Here is a 24,435-nt window from a genome sequence, read left to right on the forward strand (position 1 = left end):
TATTATTAGTTCATCTGAATGACTATGTGGCATAGTTAAGTTTGCGTCTTTAAAATATAGGATAATTTAGCCGTAAAAGATTTTAATGTCGCATTTAGTGCGTATCCGCTCCTACACTCAGTTTATACGGTCCTCCAACCAGTGGAGGCGCTGTTTCGGCGATTATACTGCGAAAACCGGAAAGTGCGTTGGCAGGCGGGAACTTAAAAAAAAAATGTATACCGTTATTACTGGGTTTTGAAAGCCCACTTTGTAATTCCTTGTGGCCGTGAAGGAGTGGCCCAATATAAAATCGGATTGATAACATCGGACTAAGGGTATAGCTCTCAGTAAGAAAAGATTGACGTTGGCTCTGTAAGCTAACGACAACATTGTCTCATTGTCGTTAGCTCTAAGTAGCTTCTCTGCCATCGAGTTGTTTACTGTCTTTCTGTCAGGATGGCCGATAGAAATCTTGGACAGCAGTTGAAACGATGGGCAACAGAGGAGTTCAATTTACCGAAAGACAGCCTTCCAAGTGACAGTTATTTTAAAACGTGAGTATATCGCCCCCCACGGCCTTGATGCAGAGATACCGTTTATCAATTGTTTCTCTTGATCTCTATCTATTCGGCAACGCCGAAAGATATCGATGCAAATGTTCGTTACTCTTTTCCCAGGCTTTGTGTCGGGACAGGAAAGTCGATATGGAAATATGTCATCAACCATATTTATCAACAAAGGTAAGTCTTGACGTTGTCTTTACGGGCCGCGAGGTAAGTTTCCAGTGTTCTTCTCCGTGATACCGCTCATGAATAAATCCTCCTGATTAATGTAAGTATTTGTTTGTCTTTTAGAAACGTGAGGATAATGCGAGGAAATCTACAGTGGTATCCTTAATGGCCTGAGACAATATTTTAGTTTCAGTAAGACCCTTAGTTGCACGTCTGTAATGGAAATATTTTGCATATGTTTTTAAATTTCCTTAGCCTGGTCATTCAGGTACAAACTTCTTCAAGACAAAGAGGTAAGATACACACGATGTGTTGATTCTATTTGACCAACTGTTACAGGCAAAAATAGCACTTTTTTTTCTTTTAAGAAAGTAAGTATACTTTTTTTGTTCTTTCTGGTCAGCTGAAGCAGACTGAAGGCCAAAGTGAAGCAGTTAAACAGAAAGAACTTCAGAGGAAGATAGATGAACTGAAAGCTGAGATCACTCAGCTGGACTCTCAGATCAGTGGGGCAGAGGAAAACTTGGAAACACAGGGTATTGCCACTAAATTCTGTGATCCATTATTTGTATCTCCTAGCCTAACCCAAACAAAGAAATATGCTATTTCTTGCCTAAGTCATATATTTTCATACAGAGCAGTCAATCAGCTGCACCTGGGCCCAGGTGGAGGACAGTCATCGCAGAGAGCTACTCCTGCAGGGCTTCAGGCAGAGGTGTGAGACGAGTCATAAAATTCTCTCTGATGATGCCCAAAAGATGACTGAACATCGACAGGAGCTGGAAGAAATGGCCAAGTGAGTCGAAACAATGATGGTTTCATTGTAGAGAATCTTTTACACACATCAATGGTAAATTAGTAGACATTGTTGTTGCACTCCAGGAAAGCGGAAATTGAACTCCTGTTTGACAATAAGCCTTCAAGCAGCAGTGAAATTGACAACTTCAAATCCCAAGCTGCAGCAGAGGCACAGGTCCTGGTAGGAGCTCCAGATGTTTAATTTAAATGACTGTGTTGTTTTGTGTGAATATGCTGTGTGACTTCATTGCTCATTCTTCAGATCTTAAAAACAAACTTTCTAAACTTAGTTGACAAATTCACCATTAGTTAAAAAAAAAAGCCCTGTTTATCCTAGATTTTGAGTTGGTTTCTTTTAAAATGCTAATTCTTTTCTCCCTGTTAGCGTGAGCTACGAAAGCTGTGTGACGACAGGGTCCGTTTCTATCAGTCCGTGCAAGAGAGCGAACTGAAGACAGCGCATTCTTCAGCCAAACAGTAAGGGCCACATTGAATAAATTATTCAGCATTTAACGCTCTTTCACAGTGTTGTGCTCTCTTTCCATTTAAAACTTCTCTTTTCTTCCAGCATGACTCGTGAACAGAGAACAAATGTGTTTCGCTACTGGCTTAGTGCAGTGGAGGTTTGTGATTTTTATTTTTCAAATCACATTTCATCAGATACTTGCTGCTTGTTTTTATTTTCCTGATAGTATACTTGACGTGGTGTTTATCATGTCATCAGAACCTGCTGAGTGTTTATCCTCCAAGCCACGTCCTACTGGTATTGGAGCATTTAGCTCGTCGAGAGCAGACGGAACTGGAGGAGAAAGCAGCACAGCTGGACGTGACACAAGAAATGTCATCTCTACGGTATTTTCATCAGTTTCACCTCCTCTATTTTAGTACAGTACCCCAAACCTCTTAATATTATTGTGTTAAATCGGAAGTATAATTGCAGATTCTGCTTTGAAAGCAATCAACTACTGGACAAGTCAGCACAGGAGGGAAATGCATGGCCATCATTGAAGGCCCTCTTGCGGGTAAACCCACACAAGGAAGACATTTGTTACCTTTTAAATGAATATCGTATTAATTTTAGGTTTGTACATTTGTCCTGACAGGAGGCCTGGGAAGATGTGGAGCAGAGTTTGGTGGAACTGGCTCAGACTCGTTCCAATGTTGAGAAGCTTCAACATCAGCTGGAGACCCGCAAGAAGGAGGCTGAGCTGGAAGTGTCTGGAACTGCTGAGGGGCTACACAATGACACGCTGGCACTGTAAGCCACTCTGCTGCTTAGTGATAAACTTTCTGTGCGTGTCTAATTTTATTAATCTTTAGATAAAGATTTTTATCTAAAGATTATTCAAATGTTTTCTTCTTTTTCCCAAAGTAAGTGTCATTCTGTAACCTTTCATGCATTTCTTTTGCCTTTTGTCCTCAAACTATTTTTTTTTAAACTGTAGTTCTTTGTTGTTGACAGGTCAACTCTAAATGTAGAGATCCAGGGTGTGATGCAGGCAGCAGCCAGGGATTATATCACAGAATGGTGTACCCTACGTGAGCAGGATGCAAGAAGCCGGCAAACGGTGCTGAGGAACCTGCAGAGACAACAGCAAAGCATCCTTGACTTCAGACAGTCAATGGTAAGTACAACTTAAACCTATTCATTTGGTTATTACTATTACATATATATATATATATATATATATATATATATATATATATATATATATATATATATATATATATATATATATTTTTTTTTGTAGTTAAAGTGTTGTTGTGTCTCTGTAGGTTCTCAGACAAGAGGATATCAGAGCCTTAATTAAAGGGAACTCCTCAGCCAAGACAGAGCTAGTGCGTCTGCAAGCACAGGTTTGGATCTTCTCATTTAGAACACTGAAGAACAGAGAACATGTTTAATTCTTCTTATGATGAGAGGAAAATGCATGTTTTAAACAATATTAATGCTAAACCATTTTTTTTTTAAATACCCTTCTTCTTGTCTTGTTGCAGTTACAGGAATTTATCCAATGTCAACTGGTGCCACAGTTTGATGAAGTCGCCACAGCAGCCAACAACATTAGGAACTCTATTTCCAAGGAGGCAAAACAGATGGGAATGGTTTCTCTTCTTTCTCTGGACTGCAGAACACTAGATGGGTAGGAATAAGTTGCCAAATAACTTAAGTAATAGACCAAGATTTGACAAGTTTATATAAAAAGCGTAGAAAACATGGATCATTAAATTCAATTCAATTCAATTCAATTCTATAGTATTTTAGTCATGAAATGTGGTTTTGTTACCCGTCCAGACTATAAAAGCCTGTATTATGCTGTGAATTTTCTTTCTTTTCAAATTTATCAGAGGTGAAATAAGACATTCAAAGTAGTAAAGTCAAGGCAATGATCCTACTTTATCGAGCAGAAGGTGTGCATCGCAAGAAAAGTCATATTTGAGCGAATCTTCAATCCATCTCTAACATTTATGGGACCAAGGTAGAAAAAGTAAATGACATTTTGTTCTGTTACAGAATGCAAAGAGTCCCTGCATCATGGTTGTCCATTCATCGGTCACAGTCCCCATCCTTCAGTAGCCTGCGTCAAAGTCTGGAATTTCCATTGTACAAGGTAAGTCTGGCTTAGTACTATGAAATAAGTATTTTTTTTATTAAGGTTAGTAAGGCTGGAAGCAAACATGTGTAGGGACAGTGCATTATTTTAACATGACAATAATGAACAATAACATGAATATTTATTTCCATTCCTAAGTTTCCTGTACGTTCTTCCCTTAAATCCCCCTCAGGCTCCAGAGCACCTGTGTTCTCAGGCTCGCTCCCAGCAGCTCGAATTGCGTTTCCTCCACCAGATACTGACCCTTCACTTGGCTACTCAGCAGAAAATGGAGAAAGAAGCGGAGCTGCTGCATGCATCGGATCAGAAAGGTATTTGGTGGAGCATAAAGGAAAATGTAGCTTTTCAAACCCTTTAGAGACCCGTTGTGTTGTTTTATTTCCTAAAGATAACTCAGCCAGCTAAAAAGCAGGGGACTTTCACACTGGGAATGATGGATGTGTGGAGTGGATGCCACATTTGTCTCCAACAATAACATTAACAACAATGGCTGTCAGGCTTATTATCTGTGACTCTCAGCACTAAGTGATGAAAATCAAGCCACAAATTAAACTGTACAAGGTCCACCGACATCCTACAACATGTCCTGAACTGTTGTGCAAGAGCCTCAGCTCTTTTGTGAAGATATGAGGCCCCCACCCTTGATTCTTACATTGCAAGAGAGTGAAACCTTCTCTTCTTTTGGGGGAAAATGACAAGTACATGATGAACAGTGTCCTGTGAAATACTTTTTAATTTTCTTTTTAGGTTTCTATTGCTAGAATATTGGTAAATCGCACTGTGGCTCGTCTCATAAGGGTGTCATTTATTTGTAGACATGTGGTATTTAAAGTGTATTGTGCAAAGCTATATATAGCTAACTATATATATGCTGTAGTGTTGATGCAGTGTGAAGGTATTTTTTTAAGAAGACTGTTCTGTGTGTGAATTTCCCCTGGCGATGCATAAAGTATCTAGCGAATCTATTCTTTCTCTACCTACCCCAGCCCTGCTTTCTCGAGTCACAGAAGAGGATCAGAAACTTCTGAAGACCTTACTGCCGAGAGTCCGAAGCCTCACTCAACGCTGTGGCCAGGGCCTTTCTTATGTAGTCAGCGTCAAGACTGCCATTTCTTACTGGTGAGGCACACGTCTGTTTGTTGTCTTGTAGTGATTCCATGATTCATGTTGGGTTTTTTGCACAAGTGAATATGAATCTATTTTCATCCCTTCATCAGTGGTTAGATTGGTGTACGATGCCAAATACTGTGAGAGCAGCGGCACATGGTAGAATAGTGCTGGTTTTCTGTGAATACAACCATAACCATGTTGCCTTGACAAAACTACCACTTACAATCCTTGTTACTGAATATGTTCACTTTACTTGTGATTTATATTGAATATGATAATTTGATTTACATTAAGTGTTCTTCACTTTTCAACGTTTGCATAAGTTACAGTACAGCAATGTGGATTTAAATGCATTGTTCTGATTTTTTTTTTTTTTAAATATACAAATGTATTTGGATGCATTCACATACATTTGGCTAAAATAAGATGGGGTTAAGAACAGAGGGATTTCCCTTGTTTTGTTATCTATTCTTTAAAAATAAATAACAGATTTAAAGCATTTTAAAATTCATAAATGTAGTCATAACTGCAGCTCTTTCATGTTGGAAAACCTTTTGTCTACTTTTCTGTTAGGTGGGAGAAACCTGCTCAGCATGTTCTTCCTGAGGTCAGTAAAGGTGGACTGACTTACCAACAGTGGCTAGAAAGGTGGAGACTCGCTGCTAAAGCCTCCTGAGGAACACATTTCCTGAAGAAACAACAGAAGTGCCCTCTAGCGCCTTACATTTGCACAGCTATCATCATAGAAAACACCGGTAACGACACGTATTTTTCATTCACATGTCCATGTATCTTTGCCTGTCTTTAAACAAACAATAAAGTTTTTACAACCTGCCTCGAGGATTTGAATCATCCGAGTGTTTGGTGCATTTATGCGCACACGAAAACTGCATGCTGCACAATGTTCTCGACATTGCCTCGCCTAGTTCCCCCGATGATGTTGCACTTGCGAGCAACGTTGAACAACAGCGGATCTACGGGGTTTTTTTCCTCCTTGCATGAACATTGTTCCTTTGTAGCAGTGAAGGGGGAGTGGAGCAATCTGATTCTTGTGAACTCAGCTCCTCCCATTGTTGCGCATGCGCGGTTCAATTTGTAGCTGCTTTTTTTCCCCTTCAATTTTTCACTCCTACTCTGGCTTCCGGACGCCGAGACGGATCGCTGCCGCCGAATTTAAAGAGACAGTCGATAGTTATTTTAAATACGATAAACGGCAACCATTGTCCCCTGGATTATTTTCCGACGCTTGTTGCCTGAGCTGGTTGGATTCGACGGTCATGTTTGGTCCAAGTCGCGGCGAGTAGCAGCTTGTCTGTTCACAGCCTGCACTCTGCTGCTTTCTCCGTCCCCCTTTTTTGCGCTGTGCCGAGACTGTCCAGCTAGGCAAAGTAGGTTTGCTCGCTGGCAGGCTGGCTCCCCGACCGAGAAGAAGGTTTGTCGGCTAGCCAACAACTGGAGGTAACAACCGAAGCTTCCCTCTCAAGTTGGGGTTGCGGCTCCCGAGCCTCCTGTCGCCGGGATAATGGCGAAGATTCAGACGCACAGCACCGCCAAGCAAATAAACCAAATCCAAGACAAGCCTTTCGTTATAACACAAAAGCAAGTGCAGCAGCAGCACTTCCAGAAGCTGAAGGTAAGAAGACAACGGCTACGACGAAGGGGGAGGAAAAGTCCCTGAGTCAGAACCATTTTGTTCTTCAGACCATTGCAGTGCATTTGACGCTTTTTTTTTTCTCTCTTGCTGCCTTCACGGCGAGAGTAGTGAAAGGACCGAGTGGCTAACGTCTGTTAGCTCCCTGGCCTTGTTAAAAGTAATTCATTGCAAAACGGCAGAAGGCTGACATTTTAAGGTTATGCGCGAAAGCTGCATTTCATTAATGAATGTCGGGATGACCGTGAAGTGACACAGTTGGTGGTAGTTTGTTATTTACGATGCCAATAAGAGCCATCGTGAGCAAACGTTAACTCAGCTCGGTTGTGGGAAGTTCCTCCTTGTTCGTTTTTTTTCATGCAGCCTGAACAAAGTGGGGGACGTCAGCCAGGCTAGCCAAGAACGGCTATTTCAGTTGATTAGCAGCTTCATTTCTTTGTTATCGCTGCGTTCGTGTGTTCTCAAGCTGTTTCGTACACAAGCGGCAGAAATGGCAACGGAGAGGTCGTCACTAAAATAATTGTGTTATGCTTTACATGAGTCTCTGCTGGTGTGTGTGTGTGTGTGTGTGTGTGTGTGTGTGTGTGTGTGTGTGTGTGTGTGTGTGTGTGTGTGTGTGTGTGTGTGTGTGTGTGTGTGTGTGTGTGTGTGTGTGTGTGTTGGAAGAGTTTATATATCGCCAGGAGTGGCTAACGTTAGCTAGGACAAGCGCAGAGAAACAGCCCTTTTTAGATGTGGACTGTTTGGCAAAGCGCCGTGGAACATATTTGTTCTGTCAAGACAACGGAGGGCTGCGAGTCGTGGATCCACGAAATAGAGCACAAGCTAACAAAAGATACGATACGCGTCTTCGTGCAGGCGTTTATTTAATTCGCAGTCACTTGTACGCCATGTACCCCTGCTCGGTGCATTTGTTGATACAGCACTTCACTTGTCACTCGGAAAAAGCAAGCAGACCGAGACACTCTATTTATAAATAAATGACCGGTAATGCGGCAATATATATATTTTTTAACCGATACACGCAAATGTGTAGCTGAATTTCCAAATCTACACGTTGTTATGGACGCTGGACAAAAATACGCAATAAATTGTTTATTTACGGGCAAGCCTCTATCTCCTGTTTGTTGGTTCGGAAGTTGTTTTGGTTTGCAAATTATCATTTGAGTCGGAGTATAATCTATCTATATAATCTATCGATCGATCTATCGCTCTCTGCTGCATTGACTGTTTTTCCGCTTTCTGTGCTCAGGTTGAAGATGCCTTGTCATATCTGGACCAAGTCAAAATCCGATTTGCAAACAATCCTGGCATATACAACAAGTTTCTCGACATCATGAAGGAGTTTAAGTCACAAAGGTATTCCCAAAAATAAGTCACATTTCACACAAAGTTTTCACAATGTTACTTGCCATGCATGTCATCATGTTGCACGACAGGGCTTTTGTATTTGATTACAACCCTGATATGAATATGACAGAAACTGTACAGGAGATTACAGGCTATTGTCTTATCGCCTCCTGATTGTTGATTTGTCTTTGGCTGCCGCTTGGATGCAAATCCTTGCTGGATCCATAGTTAATTTTCTTGTTCAGCACATATAACTAAAGTCTCTTTCTGTATGTTTTCCTGATTAGCATTGACACACCGGGAGTGATAAATCGTGTATCACAACTGTTTCATGGACACCCAGACCTAGTCCTGGGTTTCAATGCTTTCCTGCCGCCGGGCTATCGGATAGAAGTTCCTAAGAATGGAGTGGCTTTCCTCCAGTCGCCGTTCTCTGCACAGGTAAGATGTTAGCTCAAGATAACGGATTCTCAAACCAGTGCCCCAACTAAAAATGTACAAATATCTGTGCTTTGGGACCCTCCCAGACTTTTTATATCTATTGAGCAGCTTCTTTCTCCCCTTCATAACAACTTGTAGATGCTATGCTTCCTGAAGTGAGCAATAAATGCATATTTGTTTTTTTTATATATATATACATAACAATGAAAAAATGTCTTGCTAGTTTCACTTACATTTTTTACGGTATGTATAGCAATATTCTACATTAAAATTTAAATGTTGCTAATGAAATTACGTTTGTGCTTACTAACAATGTTACAGTGCATATTTTTGCACATGAATACACCATTCTAACATCTAAACAGTCTAAAAGCACGTTTGTATTACTTGCACTTCTTCCGGTTGTCTAATATGAATTTCAAATAGTATTCCTCTGCAGATATGCCATTCAACCAATTTGTGTCTGTTTGTTCAGGTTTCCCCGAGCCAACAGGGAAAGAGCGTCACCGCCCCTGCAGTGACCGTGACTTCAGGTAGTGCCTCTGCCACCCAGACTGAGGCTGGATCTGCCCCAACCGCAGAAGTCAAGGCTGCTTCATCTGAGGCTTCGTCCTCCTCAACCCCAGCAGGACCTCCAGAGCCTCCCAGCAGGCTGTCTCTTCCCCTGAGCAGCAGAGAGACCCACCAGGCAACCACGTCCTCCGTGTCCCCACCAGCCTCAGAGACGAGTCCCGTAGAGTTTGACAGTGCCATCAGCTATGTAAACAAAATCAAAAACCGTTTCTTGGACCACCCAGAGATCTACAGAGCCTTCTTAGAGATTCTTCACACGTACCAGGTACTGCAGTGGGAAAATGTGCTGATTTTAGTCGCATTTTAATGATATATTGAGTTAGCTGTTTAGTGAGGTTTTTTTAATTGGTTTCTACTGTGCCTTTATGTGATCGCTTCATAATCAACATTTAGTTGTAGAAACTGTAGAAACATAAAACTTGCTTCTGCCTGGCTAAATATGAAAGTGTCTGTTTAGTCTGGTGGAGTCATGATTCATTTCTCACCTCTCGTCCCCGCCTCTTTCTCACCACACCTCAGAAGGAGCAATTGGAGGTGAAAGAAAGTCGAGGCAGCCGCGGCAGCAGTGGGATGACTGAAGACGAGGTGTTTTCAAAAGTTGCCAGTCTTTTCAAAGGACAAGAGGACCTGCTGGCCGAGTTTGGACAGTTCTTACCTGATGCCAAGAGGTCACTGGTAAGCGTCAGGATTTTAGAAATAATGGTGCATTTTTAAAATACTGGGACCGGGGGGAGTTGATACTTGTACAGTCATTTCTTTGCACTGCGTCTGCATCATTAACTCTCTGTTTCCGTTTGAATATATTCTCTTCACTACACAACCGATCAACTTTTCTCAGAAGTTTTCATTGTAACTGGCAGAAATGTCACCCTAGACCTTTAAATTCTAAGAAAATACTGGGTTAAATTACTTAATCAATCCTGTGATTATGTGACATAAAATGGTACAGAAATCAGTTAATTAAATTTTTTGCAATAGCATTTTTTATTTTATTTATTTTCAATACAGACGTATGATTAGTGTGTTAGTTTAAGGCGACAAATAAAGTTTGGTTTGCAGTTAACAGTGTTTTTTGTGTGTCAGTTATGGGAAACATTTTACAATAAACATTTTTTTGTTTCCTATGTGTCTCTCATAGTTCACAGGGAGCTCACTGACAGCGGGGAAAGAGACGCTGAAAAGGCCAGAAGAGGAGGACACAATAACCAAACAGAACAAAAAGAGGCCCAGGCCCATCCTGCTGCAGCACATGTCCCCACTACTCAAAGTAAGTTCTCAATTTGATAAATTCACTAATGGACCTGAAATGACTCTTTTCCAGCAGTGAGCTCAATCAATGATTAAGTAGTGTGGATCGTTGAACATATTTCTTTTTCTTTTTTTGCAGAAAAAAATGAAGTATTCCTGTACCAAAGATCAATCTTTTGCTTCTGTTGGCAAACACGGAGTTTTGAGAGAATTCTCCTTCTTTGATAAGGTATCTTTGACACTCCTACTGCTCCTCTTGTGTTTTCCGTTCTTGCTCTTCTGCTGTCTTAACGCTCCACTATAATTGTTAAATTGACATTATTTCCTCGTCCGCTCTCACACCATTAGGTTCGTCGCCTGTTTAAAAGCCAGGAAGTATATGAGAACTTCCTGCGCTGCATTGCCTTGTTCAACCAGGAAGTAGTATCAGGAGCAGAGCTGCTTCAGCTTGTCACTCCATTCCTGGGGTGAGTGAATGAAATCTTGTTCAAAATGAATCACTGTCTTAACTGACTGCATGACAGATGGGGATGTGTCCGTTTGGTTTCTGTTTTGATCTCGAAGCTACAACTGCAGGATTGTTATCATGTTAACTACAATGTTGACATTTACTGAGAACTTTCAGAAAGCTTGTAATAGTCATGCAAATCTTAATATTTCTTTACCAATAACAAAAGATAGATTAAATTTGTATTAAATTTCCTGCATGCAATTTTTTTCTTCAAGTCAGCTGATTAATGTCATTGCATCCATCCGCTTCCAGGAAGTTTCCTGAACTGTACAGCCAGTTCAAGTCTTTTCTGGGGGACAAAGAGCTCTCTCATGCGGTGTCCGGACTGTCAGATCGCTACATGGAGGGAGGCGGTGGCCGAGAGGTGGATTATGCCTCCTGCAAGCGTCTGGGGTCCAGCTACCGAGCGCTGCCCAAGACCTACCAGCAGCCTAAATGCAGCGGGCGCACCGCCCTGTGCAAGGAGGTACAAGCACACCTTAATCTATCTAAAGAACGTGTTTAGATTAAATTTTTTTTTTTTTTTGTGAAAATGTTCTGTCAAAGTTCTACAAAGCAGAACTCTGTTACTCATCTCCATGTTTGTGTTGCTGGGTTCTGTTAAAGAGTTTGACTGTCCCATGAAACATTTACAGAGCGGAGTTTAGTTCTTCTGTGTTTACATGCTGATGCTTTTCTTCATTTTTGTGTTATGGACACTAATGTTGGAAAAAAAAAGAACATAGAACTGCATGTCATTTTAATGCTTTAGTAGGCCACAAGACATTCCTTTTGATGGTAGTTATTTTCTCCCTATGTGTAGGTGTTGAATGACACCTGGGTGTCATTCCCCTCCTGGTCAGAGGACTCCACTTTTGTCAGCTCCAAGAAAACTCCTTACGAGGAGCAGCTTCATCGCTGTGAGGATGAAAGATTTGAGGTACAACTCTTACACATACATGCATGCATTACTTTGATTATACATATATTATACAGCTTTGTTTTTAAATGCTCTTGCTGTGCTCCTCCCCTTTTGCAGTTGGACGTTGTTCTGGAGACCAACCTGGCTACCATCAGGGTGCTAGAGAGCGTCCAGAAGAAGCTCTCCCGTCTGTCGCCTGAAGACCAGGACCGGTTCAGATTAGATGACTGTCTGGGGGGAACCTCTGAGGTCATCCAGCGCCGTGCTGTGTATCGCATCTATGGAGACAAAGCTCCTGAAATCATTGAGGGACTGAAGAGGAGTCCTGCCACCGCTGTGCCTGTGGTGCTCAAGAGGTCAACACCAACTTTGATTTTAGGCTCTTTAGCCAGCGCAATACTCGCATCATCAAGCTGAAACACTGGTTTTATATAACCAAACCATTCTCATAATATTAGATGATTCCATGGTGATGTGTATTTGTATTGATGGGGTTGGGGAAGAGGTAAAACTGCAGCTCCACCATTTGGTCATATCCACTCCAAAATTGCCAGAGGGTGGCACTGATGTGCTCATGCTGATTTTAATTTTTGTTCTTGGAAAAGCAAGGCCTTATTTTCCATAGTAAAGTTTGTGGCTCGAGCCCATGTCATCATTTGCTATTTAGCAGTGTTTGTGCAATTACCCTTGGTGCCAGAAGGGGGAGACAGAAGCTTAACGCTTCTCCTTACTTTACTGCAACGTCAGTTACACGTTCAGATACACAACCATAACAGTCAACAATTAAATACATTTCAGATTATGCATTAAAGATTAAGTGACAGCAAAACATTTTGTTTACAGTAGAATTCCATGATCTTCGTATCATTCTGCTCACCAATATGAACCAAACCACCAGTCCAGGTTTTAAGTGTTAGCAGGCAGATATTCATTGATTGTTTATTAGATGACCTCTGATTACATGTGTTTGTCTCTGCAGGTTGAAAGCTAAAGAAGACGAGTGGAGAGAGGCCCAGCAAGGTTTCAATAAAATCTGGAGGGAGCAGTATGAAAAGGCCTACTTAAAGTCCCTGGACCACCAAGGAGTCAACTTCAAACAGAACGACATGAAGGCGCTGCGGTCAAAGAGTCTCCTCAATGAGATTGAGAGTGTCTACGATGAGGTAAAAACGGCTGTCAACCTCACAACAGAGTTCTCATGCTGCGAAAAGACTGCAAGTTTTAAGGCGTTTAAATAATTTGAAGAATTGTCTGGCCCCCTTTGATAAACTGCATTGGTGCTTTGACTTGCTCGTCTTCAAGTGCTAATGAGCTGTTTGAGCAAGGACAAGGATTAGGGCCTTAAATTGAAATATGACTCGTTGTTTTAATGACGCATTTTATATTTCTAACGAATTGATTACTACTTTTATTGCATAGTAATTAAATTCAACACTGAAATTGACCTTCAATCACCAAGCATGGGCCTTTTTTGGAGTTTGCATGTTCTTGTGTCTGTGTGGGCTCTTGCTGGGTCCTCTGGGTTCCTCCCACAGTCCAGACACATTACTCATCAGGCTAATTGGCAATCAACATTTATCTGTGGGTATCAGTGTGTATGTAGATGTTTTATCTCTCTGTGTTGGCCCTGCAATGAACTGTTGACTTTCTGTTGATGTTCCTCTCTTGCCTGCCGTAACTGTTGTCTTTGTGTGTCGTGTTTCAGCGTCAGGAACAGAGCACAGAGGAGGGCGGAGTTGGCCAGCAGAGCCGCAACGGCTCCGGCGCAGCGTCGTTGAGTGAGCCTCACATGGTGTTCACGTACGAGGACAAGCAGATCCTGGAGGACGCCGCCGCGCTCATCATCTACCACGTCAAACGCCAGCCCACCATCCACAAAGACGACAAGGACCACATCAAGCGCATCATTCAGCACTTTGTCCCCGACTTGTTCTTCTCGCGCCGCGGCGAGCTCAGCGACACCGAAGATTGGACGGATGAGGAGGCCGAGCCCGAGGAGGGAGGAGAGAGGGGTGGGGGAGGAGGACCAGGAGGAGGAGGAGGAGGTGCATTGGCAGCAGCAGGAGGAAACGGTAACTCCAGCAATGCAGCAGGAGTGGCGGCAGCAGCGGCAGCAACCACAGGGAGTCAGTCCCAAGCCCAGCCTGCACAATCAGCACAGTCCCAAGCCCAGTGCCAACCCCAGCAGCAGCAGCAGCAGCAGCAGCTCAACGGGGAGTCCAGACGCAGGCGCTGCAGCCCGTCCCAGCCCGCAGACGCAGAGGCATCCGCCACTTCCAGCAGCACAAGCCAGCCGGCGGGGGGCTCCTCCTCCACCTCCGGCTCGATGGCCATGGAGATGGTTTCCGGGGCGACGGGGGAGAAGGTGGACCTGCGCGACCCTGAAGCGGAGCACCAGAAGGACCTGGACGGCGTCTACAACCTCTTCTTCGTCAACAACAACTGGTACTTTTTCCTGCGACTGCACCAGACGCTGTGCTCGCGGCTGCTGCGGGTTTACCGGCAGGCGGAGCGGCAGCTGCTGGAGCGCCGCGCCGAGCAGAGCAGAGAGAGGCTGCTGATGGCCGAGGGACGGAGGGAAAAGGCGTGTGACCTCGCCATGGAGCTGCGACTCAAGCAGCCCAGTAAGTTCAGCCGCCGGTCACCTCTGACCAGAGCAAGTTGTTGTCATTCTTCAAAGTTTATGAATGCATGAGGTTGCGTTTGGCAGACTTGAAGCGTGATCAGAAGCTGCATTAATGATCCTTCGCCAGGGAGGTTTGTTCATTGTTTTCACTCGGCACTGAGTCAGACAATTTTTGTTCTAGTTCCCCCCCCCCCCCCCCCCCTTAAGCCAAACTAATTTCAGTTCAGTATAATAGTGCCAGTGTCAACTGTGCTGTCAGCCAAGCGTCATCGCAAACAAAAGATTTCATTGAATTTAAATAAAGATTTGTGTTATTTCTGGGGACTGCATGCTTCCAGATTGAACATGATTCAGAATGAAGAATTTAGGATTATTTAATGCAGAATGGCAAGAAAATGTTCACACTCACCATTCAACCATTTGTTTTGAAATGCTACGTTGCCAAACACAATTTGACTTTTCGGCAGCTTCCTTTCGAATTGGCCCCACGGTGTGAAGCGTTCTACCCCGTGCTGTGGTCATTTGTCCCCCACTGTCTATTGTCTGGTACTTCCGTAGCTTAACAAGTCTCCCCCTGTTCCTGCCTCACTCACTGCCGGGGTTGGTTATGAATTATGAAAAACATTTCCAGCCATCGACGCGCTCACGAGACCCCTCATCTCACCTTGTCATCCTCAGGTGAGGTGGAGCTGGAGGAGTACTACCCAGCCTTCCTGGATATGATACGCAGCCTGCTGGATGGAAACCTGGACTCGGCGCAGTATGAAGACACCCTGCGCGAGATGTTCACCATCCACGCCTACATCGGCTTCACCATCGACAAGGTCATCCACAACATCATCCGGCAGGTGAGCGGCGCTTTTGGACTGACGCTCGGCATCGTGGGCAGCTTGGGTCACTTCCAGTTCTCGTCCCCTCTAATGCCGTTTTGTTCCTTCGACCACAGCTGCAGCACCTGGTGAGCGACGAAGTTTGCCTGCAGGTCGTGGATCTTTACCTGTCGGAGAGGAAGAGGGGGGCTGCGGGGGGAAACCTGTCCTCGCAGTGTGTGAGAGCCGCCTGGGAGACCAGCTACCAGTGGAAAGCTGAGAGAGTCATGGCTGAAGAGAACTGTTTCAAGGTGAGCGCCGGCAGAGTCCTTGTGAGGTGCACGCAGCCTCTTAAAACCCTTGAGATTTAACTCAATGAACTTTAGCCATCGCCATCCTTGTCATGACAATGCACCTTGCTTTCTTACTTAAAGGTCCAGTGTGTAAAATGTGGCCTGATTTATGATTTTTATGTTGGGAAGAGCTTAATATACTGACCTTAAATACATTAATAAAAGTGGATGTTCACTGTACAGTAAAAGTAATTTGGTTTTCCTAACCATAAAGTGGTTCTTATTTATATATAAGAATATACATAGAGCAAGGGTCTTGCTCCCAGTTAGCTGCCATCTTGCACTGCCATATTTGTAAGGCAGCTGGTGTGGACAATGCAGCTGCTTAACAGCACGTTTCGTATTCAATGTGAGGTCCTCAAAAAACCAACAAAGAAAACGTGGATGCGATGTCTAGGTTTGTGTGCGCAGGTCACTGTAGTTCACTGGCAAACTCGCAAGAGGGGTTGCGGGAGTTGAAAGAGCAGCTGCAATCTAAAATATAACCACTTGATGTCGCTGTTTCTTCTCAAAATCTCCTAATATTAATCACTTAACCTTTAAATTTTCCTGTTTCTTTAGGTTATGTTTCTTCAAAACAAGGGTGATGTGACGATGACCATCGAGCTGCTGGATACTGAAGAGGCTCAGGCTGACGACCCTCTGGATGTGCAGGTAAAGTCGCTTTTAAAAAAGTGCTCATTTGATCATTAATGTAAATAGAGCCACAGTTAATAAAGTCCTGCCATCACTTTCAGTGCCTGTCGAGTTACATGGAGCAGTTTGTGGGCACTGAATCCAGTCTGTGTTCTCAAGCAGAGGGTTACTTCTTCAAGCCTGTATTTCTGCCCAGGTAAGAGATTTTACGACTTGAAGTTGAGACTTCATTTTTAAATTCACCAAAGTTTCAATGACTAATTGTACCTTTCCTCTTATTTGGTTTGTCTTTTGAGTTTACAAAGTTCACAATGCTACAAGGCTACCTTTATGTTCTATGAATCCTATTGCAGTTGTGACCGAGAGCATTTATTTGCATATTTTTTCTTATCTATCAATTTTCTGCACCCCACCCCCACTTTGAAAACCACTAAATTAGCACAGCAACATGTTAATGTCTCAGTTTTTAGCTAGGAAAAAAAACTCCTCAATTCAGGAATCAAACTTGAATAAGTTAAGAGTCATTGAAAAAGTATGTCAACACTTTAACCTGCCTGGCATGTGTTAATGTGTTTCACGCATGTTTCTATAGGAACCTGCGCCGCTTCCGCCGCTGGCAAGTGCGGCAGGTGGAGGCCATGCGCTGCAGGAGAGAGTGGCACCGCCAGCTGGGCGTGGAGAACGCCGGCAGCCTGGACTGCCGGTTCAAGCTCAACACTCACAAGATGGTTTTTGTCATGAACTCTGAGGATTACATGTACCGCAGAGGGGCTCTGGTCAAGTCCAGGAAGGTGCGTTGCAGCTGCCGTGCAGTGGTTGCTGTCGTTGCGTGTGCGAGGCTCTGATGGTTTCGTCTCTCTCTCTCTCCTTTCCCCCCCGGCAGTCGCAGCACAGAGTGGCGGCCAGCCAGCACGAGCGCTTCGACAAGTGGCACCAGGGCTGGTTGGCCAGTCACGTCACGTCGGCGGCCGAGCGCTCGGTGCAGAACTGGTTGATGGGCGAGGAGGAGGAGGACATGATCCCCTGCAAGACCACCTGCCTGTCGACCGAGGTCAAGGGGCAAGCGGTGAACAGATACCAGGTCCATTACAGCAGTAGCAAAGCCCCGGCGTCGCCGTAGCGGCCCCGCCACAAGCCAGGCAAGACACACCCACAGCAAACACGCACCAACCGGTTAATGCATGGACAAACAAGACACTTGTACACTAAAGAGACGGAAACAGCTGCAGTCCCACTTCTCCACCCTCCTCCGTCACACCTCCACTCACTCATTCATTCACTCACTCACTCACGCACGCACGTACTCACGTCCACTCTTGGGGTGAAGGAAGCGGGCGGAACCACAGCGCAGACTCCGGGGAGTCGGTGAGTGAGTGCACAGGGAGTGGCCGCGTGGAGGATCACGGACCAACATGCAACGGAGAAGTAATCAGAGAGAGCGAACTGGGCCCTGATTGGTGGGACAGACTGACGGATGGACGGACGGACGGACGGACACGGGCGGCGGGAGGCACAGACAGAGAATCATTATCGTCATAATTTTTAGCTTCTCTGGTGGCACTAAAAGAGTAAACTATGGACAGATGGTTCTTATTGATCAGGTGACAAGATATAAGATCATGGAGTTTGGTTCAGAAATGTGAATGTCTCTTTTTTTTCTTTATATTTTTTTTTATTAGTCAAGTGTAGTTTTTAGCTTCCAAAGCCAGAGAGCCTTCTGTTTGTTGGTTGGTTTATGCGTGTTTATATGGGGAGACATTGGTAAAATGTGTGTATGTATGTGTATTCTGCTCTTCATTTTGTCTGTTTGTATGCCCAAAACAACTCAAGTAATTGCTAATTACTGTATGTGCATATATAAAACAGGACCTCTGTGTTTTTTTTATATCTGCATCTACACGAGTTGCATCTAAAGATCATGTGGTTCTTTACAGTGTTTGCTGTCAGCCAACTCTTGATGTTTTGCATTTTGTTTTTTTGTATTTTCCCCCTCTTTTTGTGTTGTAGCTAAACAAGTTATCACTGGGGCAACAAGAAGTCCTTAAATTTAATTGGTTTAATATGGATGAAGCAGTCAAATTATGTATCATATTCATGATACTAAATGTTTACTTTGTATTGTCTTTTTTTGCATACTGACATTGAAAATAAAAGCAAAATATCAGTGTTAAGATAGAATGTATAACATTTATCCTGTATCAGTTATCACAAAATAAACAACCTAGTTGTGACCTTCTTAGATTGACTGGCAGGATGTTTGTTTAACTTATTGTCAAGAGTAACTTGCACTGCCAACCTTTTAAAACCTATGTTGTGTATTTAGTAGTTTAAATATGAATTCTCTGCTTTTGCTCTTCTTCAAAATTTGAAGACTCTTTACCCAACAAAATAGAGACGGTGGTTCAATCTGAAGGTAAGATATAATGAAAGGATTTGCTTCTAAAACTGGAACTTCATATGTTTTAATGTTATTTGTTCTGTAGCCCAAAAAATCCTTCACAATCAAATTCGTATAATCTATTTTTCTACGAAAACTGATAATAATTAAGTTCTCCCTCTTATATCCTTAGTGGCAAGAGGGAAACATATTAGGATGATTCATAAATCCTGGCCAGTACAAGAATCCTCAAACCTACTTTCCTCCAGAGCTTACTGTCCCCCTTTTTGCCAGCATACTTCATTTCAACTGAATCAGTGGGAATGGAAAAGATAAACTTCAGAGTGCTCTGCAAGCAAACTACTAAACAAAGAAAAACAAATTGCAGAGCGAGAACAAACAACCTGTCAACCACGGCAGCAAAGCTTGTACATTTGCATTTGAATCACAGTTGTCAAGTCATGAGGCAGCAACAGCAAAAGTGTGAGGGCTTTAAAAAAAAAGAGCCATGAGTCAGAGAGAATTTTAAAAATAACCGTGGTTTATAAAACCCAGATTTGACAAGATCACCAAAGTGTTTACAGAAATACAAATACCATCATGAAAAGAGTCAGAGAACAGTGTTCTACACTCGACATGTACAGGCTACTGTCAAAAAGGACTTGGGGATGGACGGATGATGATTGGGACATTTTCCTTCTATGTCTCTGAAGATCAATCACATTTAGCCACAATGTATTTGTCTTACGTTTTAATATCTTATCAAAGTAGAACATCCATCTACCAAACTACAGCGACGATCACGTTCAGCTAGACTAGAGAGCAAGGTACAGACAACATCGAGAGAGGGAGGGATGCACACGTATAAAGCACTTTGACGTCGGGGAGGAGAGAGAGAGGGGGGGGGGTTGTTTTAGATTTTCCACCGATCAGGATTAAAAAGCGGGAGAGAGAGGGAGGGGGGGGCAAAGGGGTTGAGGGTATCAGGGCTTATCGCCATCATCTCATCAAGCACAAACTGTACAAAAGAACCCTGTTTTTGTTGTTTTGTTTTTGGCAGCGGGTTCGACATTCTGAACATCTATAGAACCGACATCAGGCTCAAAAAAACATTTGTGTTGCTCACAAAGACGCATCTCCAATGTGTTTCAAGCAAACGAGCGGAAGAAAAACCCAACAAAACAAGAGAAGAGCCTGGATCTGTTGGCGAGATGTTCAGGAGAACCAGCACCTGTGAGCAGAATTTAACCCAACTGGTGTTTGTGTGTCCCGTCTGGACTTCGGGGTTCTGCTCCTTCATCCCAACAGTGCTTCAAAGTGCTTTCGTCAGCAGAGCCGCTTTACAACCACGGATGTATCGTCCACAGTGTTTTTTCATGCACATTCACAAATGTACACACAGTATTACAGCTTGAGGACAGAGAGAGAGAAAAAAAATTCTATCCGCAAAACCCTCGACGCGAAGCTCTCCGTTGGACGTGACGGGGGGGCCTCGGAAGTAAGCAGGAATCAGCCACAGGATACAACCAATCACATTCTCCAGTTTCATGGATTTTCTTTTTTTTGTACCTTTATACAAACACTGTCAGCATTTTTTTTTTTTTTTTTTTTACACGAGAAGAAGTGCACGACTATGGCAACAAACAAACAACCAAAATGAACAAAAAGAAAAAGCTTCTTGTCGGCTGAAAAATACTGCCTGTCTCGGAGCAAAAATGGCAACGTAGGCGATCGATCAGTGTGGCAGCGGCAACAATGATCTCTTATAAACATGTCAAATAAATTAAGATCTATGTACAATGTAAAACTAAAGCAGCATGCAGACAAGACAATAGAGCCTTTTTACAAAACTATCTGCTGGACTTTTGTGCTCTCCGACACGTGAGAGAGAGCGAGAGAGCGAGAGAGAGAGAGAGAGAGAGAGAGAGGCCATATGGGCTGCGTTGTGTTGCGTGTGTGTGTTAGTGTGTACCTGTGAGTCTTGTTTTATGACTATGTTCTCATGACATGCGTGATGTGTATTTGGGTAGATGGGAAGTCACCAGCCTCCTAACATTTCAACAGGGACGACAACATTTCCAGGTGGTCGCTCTCCCCCGCCAGACACACCGACTTTGTCGCACTGGGGAAACTGCCCTCATTTTGCTGCTACGGGAAAAAGGAGAAGTTGGAGAAAGCGGATTTTCTCTTGACTTTGCTGGCCGGCGGCTCTCTTGAGTTTTTTTTTTCATGTGGTCGGTATTGACGCAGTGAGAGGAGTCAAAAAGAGGAAGAGGAAGCGAAAGCGCGGACACAGATATGAAAAGTTCCTCTGGGGAGCTCTGGGGGGGTCTTAATAGCAGAACACATTCCTATAATAATCATAAACAAAAAATGACTTGTCTGAGCTGCAGGTTTGGGAGGAAAAGAAGGCAAGTAAGGAGTTCATCGTGTCTCCTGGTGGTTTCAAACGTTCCCTCTGAATTAATTTAAAGCTATACGCTATCGATTTATGAGCTTAAAATGACAATTTGAAAAAAAGATATGTTGTTTTCCAATTAATTGACTAGAAACAGGGAGAATGGCACCCCTGCCCTTCACACAGTGTGCTGGGCTGAACCAGTTCTGGAGGTCTGGTCGCCTGCCCGGCACCCTCGTGCTCAGCTGCTCTCTCTTTGCTCAGTCTTCTCCTTCGTACCTCTTCCAATGACATTGTCTTTGGTCTCTTTGGCACCTCTGCATTAGAAAAAACACTGTAGGCAGACAAAATTGCGAGTCTGAAAACCAGGCAAGAGGCGCTTATCTTGGCGTGTGAAGTGATGACATGACGCAAGGCATGGTCCCTCTTGTGAGAGGGTGCTGGGCAGGCGACCAAAGCTGCAGTGGAGCAGACTGTGCGCAACGGCACGGCTGCCATTCTCCACGTTTTCAGTCAATAAAGCTGTGAAAATCATTTTGAAATGATCAATTTTTTTGGAAGAAAAACTATAAGATGTTGCTTTTGCGACACAACATAAAACTGAAAATGTGCCTCTGGCTTAATGTCAACAAACTCAATTTATATTGAACCGCAAACTGCCGCAAATCTGACCTTGGCCAGAAGGATTTGGATTTTATATCTGATGTCTGTGCACATGTGCTGTAAATTAGCAGGTGGGTGAAACTGAGAACATGATCAAGATTTGTTTTGTTTGTGAGTTTCAATGTGATATCAAATACAAGAGCAAGAATGGCTTGACGGGTCCTGACCAAACTATCTTGACTTGGATCTTACAAACCTCACTGGCATCATAATAATTGTTTACACTTGACCTTTTTCGCCGTTTTGCTGATAAAAATGTACTCATACGTCTGCTAGAAAAACCCCATCAAGTATTTGTGCAGGCCGTGCAGTGAGAGCCACATTAGCCACAGACACATTCATAAGCTTTTGGTAATTAAAGCACTTAAATACTTCAGCAAGTCAAGAACATTCAGATGACGAAACACGGTGACACAAGTCAGCCTTTGCACAATTTTAGGGTTGGGCTTAAATACAAGTCTAATAACTAGGAGCTCGTTAGAAGGTGTCACAACCGAGAAAACATTCCAAACATTATAAAATACATTGACAATCAGAGTGTGGATGCTCAAAACTAGTCTCACTTGTATAAACAACACATGTAAAAGTACTTAACAACAGTAATAGAATAGTAATGCACATCAAAATATATGAAATATATTACAAAGCAACCTCACAGACTAGAAATGTCAGAATTAAAATATCCCTTTTTTTGTGCACCAGAAGGATTTTCTTAAGTTTAGTGTCATAAATGCACTTTTCCTGCAAGTGCCTCTGGGGCTGCGGTTGATATATTAAAACTCAACTTCAAAATAAAAAAAATGGCTGGTAGAGGGGTAGGGGGGTTATAAAAGAAATCAACGAGCTTAAACCAGTTGATTTGTTCTGATATGCTGTGAGGTGTGTTGAGTCCTTCCTTGGGTTTCTACTGATTAGTTTTTGTTGTTTTGTTTTTTTCTCCCTGCTGATCCTAGTGTTGTTTAAAAAGGAGTGTAAACAGTCATCTGTAGCCGGGCTGTGCAGCACCTCTTAAAAACATAATCGACAGAAACCAAAATATCTCAAAGTAAGGTACGGTACTGAAAAAGTCCTTTTTAAATATATATAAAAGACGATAATCCCAGGGCAGTGCGGACTGTGTTTCCAGTGCAGAAGATTTCCCATGATGTCTGTCTGTCTGTGTGTCTGTCTGACTGTGTCTGTGTGTCACTAGCTCTCTCAACTACTGCAGCAGTACAACGTTAAGCTTGTGCTTCAGCAGGTTTTTGTCTCTACTTGTGTCTTGTCGTTACGGCGTGTGTCTTCCGTGTGCCTCTCTCTCTACGTATTAAGACTACAAACACACTCGCATGGATGCAAAGATGAGGTAAGTCGTGAGCCTGAGATTCTCACTGCTTTAAAGGTATCGGCTGAGGGTCGAAAGGTCACTAACAACTACGGGAGGAGCGCAGAGGTTGGATGAATGAGGTCCTTTTAAGTACAGCATGTTAGAGAGAAGTGTGTGTGTGTGTGTGTGTGTGTGTGTGTGTGTGTGTGTGTGTGTGTGTGTGTGACTGTGGGTGTTGACATCTTAAACTCAGCTGAATGCCTCATCGTCCGTGTCTTCGATCAGCACCTTTGTGTCCTTTTTCGATCTAGAAAAACAGAAAATACATTTTTTTATCCACTTCTGTATCATTTGATGTGTTAAATTGCCAATATTTGTAATTTCAAGGCAGAAAACCCAGTCGCTTCAGTTAGTTATTAAACTATGTGATGAGTGGGAAGCCTGACGTCTCCTTGCCATATGTGCACTTACTGCGAGGTGGACAGCAGGGGGCGTCGGAGCGACAAGCTGTAAGACCTCTTCCAGGTCTTCTTCCCCGAACGGTTCCGGACTCCGTCCTCCTGGTCCATCATCTGCTCCAGCAGGGTCTGGTCGTCAGCGTTGAGCGGCGCCACTGAGATGTCCCTCACAGCTCGGAACTCGCCACAGTTGTTCAGGTGCTCGTTCTCCAGACGGAAGAAGTTCCACACAAAGCGCCTGCGCCAGACACAGTGTGATGGATGAACTTGGTGATGGGGGACCCACTAACCCTCCTCAGCCAACACCCAAAACCCCCCACTCTGAAAACCTGACTTGGCATGAAATAGGATCTATGTCTTACTATCATTATCTTGCTTTATGATCTAAAAACAACTTAAAACAACATTTAAATAAACACCACAAAGAGAGAAAAAAAAGTGTTGCCCTGCAGCAGAGATTCACCTGAAGACCTCGAGGGGGGCCAGCACGGTGGCTACGATGTCACCAATCGAGTGGATCTTGGTCATTGTGATCAGCGAGATCTGGATGGTCCAGGCAAAGCGCAGGATCACGTCCTCTAAGATGGCACAGTAGTAATAGGCCTGCACACACAGGGGGCAGCAGAGAGTCAGCCATGGCAACGGTCACCATGCGCCTATAGTGTGAATGAAATGAAAACATTTTTGTAGTGTTTGACCTTGTGCGGATAGACTATTTCCTCTCTCAGGAAGGTATTCTCTCCGGCTCCGCGGTCGAACAGGCCCCAGTCCATGCGCAGGTCCCAGATCAGCGTGTACAGGGAGCTGATGGTGGAGAAGACGATCAGCAGGTAGAAGAACATGTCGGCGTCCGTGTGTCCTTGTTCTGAAATAGAGCACAGGCAGAGAGACTTTTAAT

General features: G+C 43.5%; 3 protein-coding genes across 4 annotated transcripts in view; 2 read left to right on the forward strand and 1 right to left on the reverse strand.

The window, feature by feature from the left end:
• Nucleotides 1–180: 180 nt before the first annotated feature.
• On the forward strand, nucleotides 181–6,071 carry haus5 (HAUS augmin-like complex, subunit 5). 2 transcript variants are annotated; one of them, XM_076022868.1, is made up of 20 exons: nucleotides 190–329; nucleotides 438–536; nucleotides 660–722; nucleotides 837–869; nucleotides 982–1,006; nucleotides 1,117–1,249; nucleotides 1,350–1,509; nucleotides 1,596–1,692; nucleotides 1,897–1,988; nucleotides 2,080–2,134; nucleotides 2,236–2,363; nucleotides 2,452–2,533; nucleotides 2,615–2,769; nucleotides 2,974–3,136; nucleotides 3,288–3,368; nucleotides 3,510–3,655; nucleotides 4,027–4,123; nucleotides 4,299–4,437; nucleotides 5,113–5,245; nucleotides 5,810–6,071. In XM_076022868.1, the coding sequence occupies exons 2-20, from the start codon at nucleotides 439–441 to the stop codon at nucleotides 5,910–5,912; spliced, it is 1,983 nt and encodes a 660-aa protein (XP_075878983.1). In that variant the 5' UTR covers nucleotides 190–329; nucleotide 438; the 3' UTR covers nucleotides 5,913–6,071. The 2 variants fall into 2 exon arrangements, with proteins under 2 accessions (XP_075878982.1, XP_075878983.1); XM_076022867.1 differs by having other exon boundaries at nucleotides 181–536.
• A 287-nt stretch (nucleotides 6,072–6,358) lies between these two features.
• On the forward strand, nucleotides 6,359–18,574 carry sin3b (SIN3 transcription regulator family member B). The gene is made up of 19 exons (XM_076022860.1): nucleotides 6,359–6,869; nucleotides 8,140–8,246; nucleotides 8,525–8,678; nucleotides 9,154–9,516; nucleotides 9,771–9,926; nucleotides 10,390–10,518; nucleotides 10,639–10,728; nucleotides 10,848–10,966; nucleotides 11,263–11,476; nucleotides 11,813–11,929; nucleotides 12,029–12,267; nucleotides 12,891–13,074; nucleotides 13,617–14,535; nucleotides 15,216–15,385; nucleotides 15,484–15,657; nucleotides 16,261–16,353; nucleotides 16,437–16,531; nucleotides 16,928–17,126; nucleotides 17,219–18,574. Exons 1-19 carry the CDS (start codon nucleotides 6,759–6,761, stop codon nucleotides 17,453–17,455), a joined length of 3,870 nt encoding a protein of 1,289 aa, XP_075878975.1. The 5' UTR covers nucleotides 6,359–6,758; the 3' UTR covers nucleotides 17,456–18,574.
• Nucleotides 18,575–21,918: 3,344 nt separating this feature from the next.
• xpr1a (xenotropic and polytropic retrovirus receptor 1a) overlaps nucleotides 21,919–24,435 on the reverse strand; it is a 51,905-nt gene continuing 49,388 nt past the window's right edge. Inside the window, exons 12-15 of the mRNA XM_076022882.1 lie at nucleotides 24,236–24,402; nucleotides 24,001–24,140; nucleotides 23,551–23,775; nucleotides 21,919–23,386 (exon numbers count right to left, since the gene is read on the reverse strand). Coding sequence (XP_075878997.1) covers nucleotides 23,329–23,386; nucleotides 23,551–23,775; nucleotides 24,001–24,140; nucleotides 24,236–24,402 — 590 coding nt within the window. The 3' untranslated portion in view covers nucleotides 21,919–23,328. The remainder of the gene's footprint in view (nucleotides 23,387–23,550; nucleotides 23,776–24,000; nucleotides 24,141–24,235; nucleotides 24,403–24,435) is intronic.

This window comes from Nelusetta ayraudi, unplaced genomic scaffold (genome assembly GCF_046127955.1).
Source record: "Nelusetta ayraudi isolate G7.1 ecotype Tasmania unplaced genomic scaffold, CSIRO-AGI_Nayr_v1 ptg000013l, whole genome shotgun sequence".
In the NCBI taxonomy this organism is placed as follows: domain Eukaryota; kingdom Metazoa; phylum Chordata; class Actinopteri; order Tetraodontiformes; family Monacanthidae; genus Nelusetta; species Nelusetta ayraudi.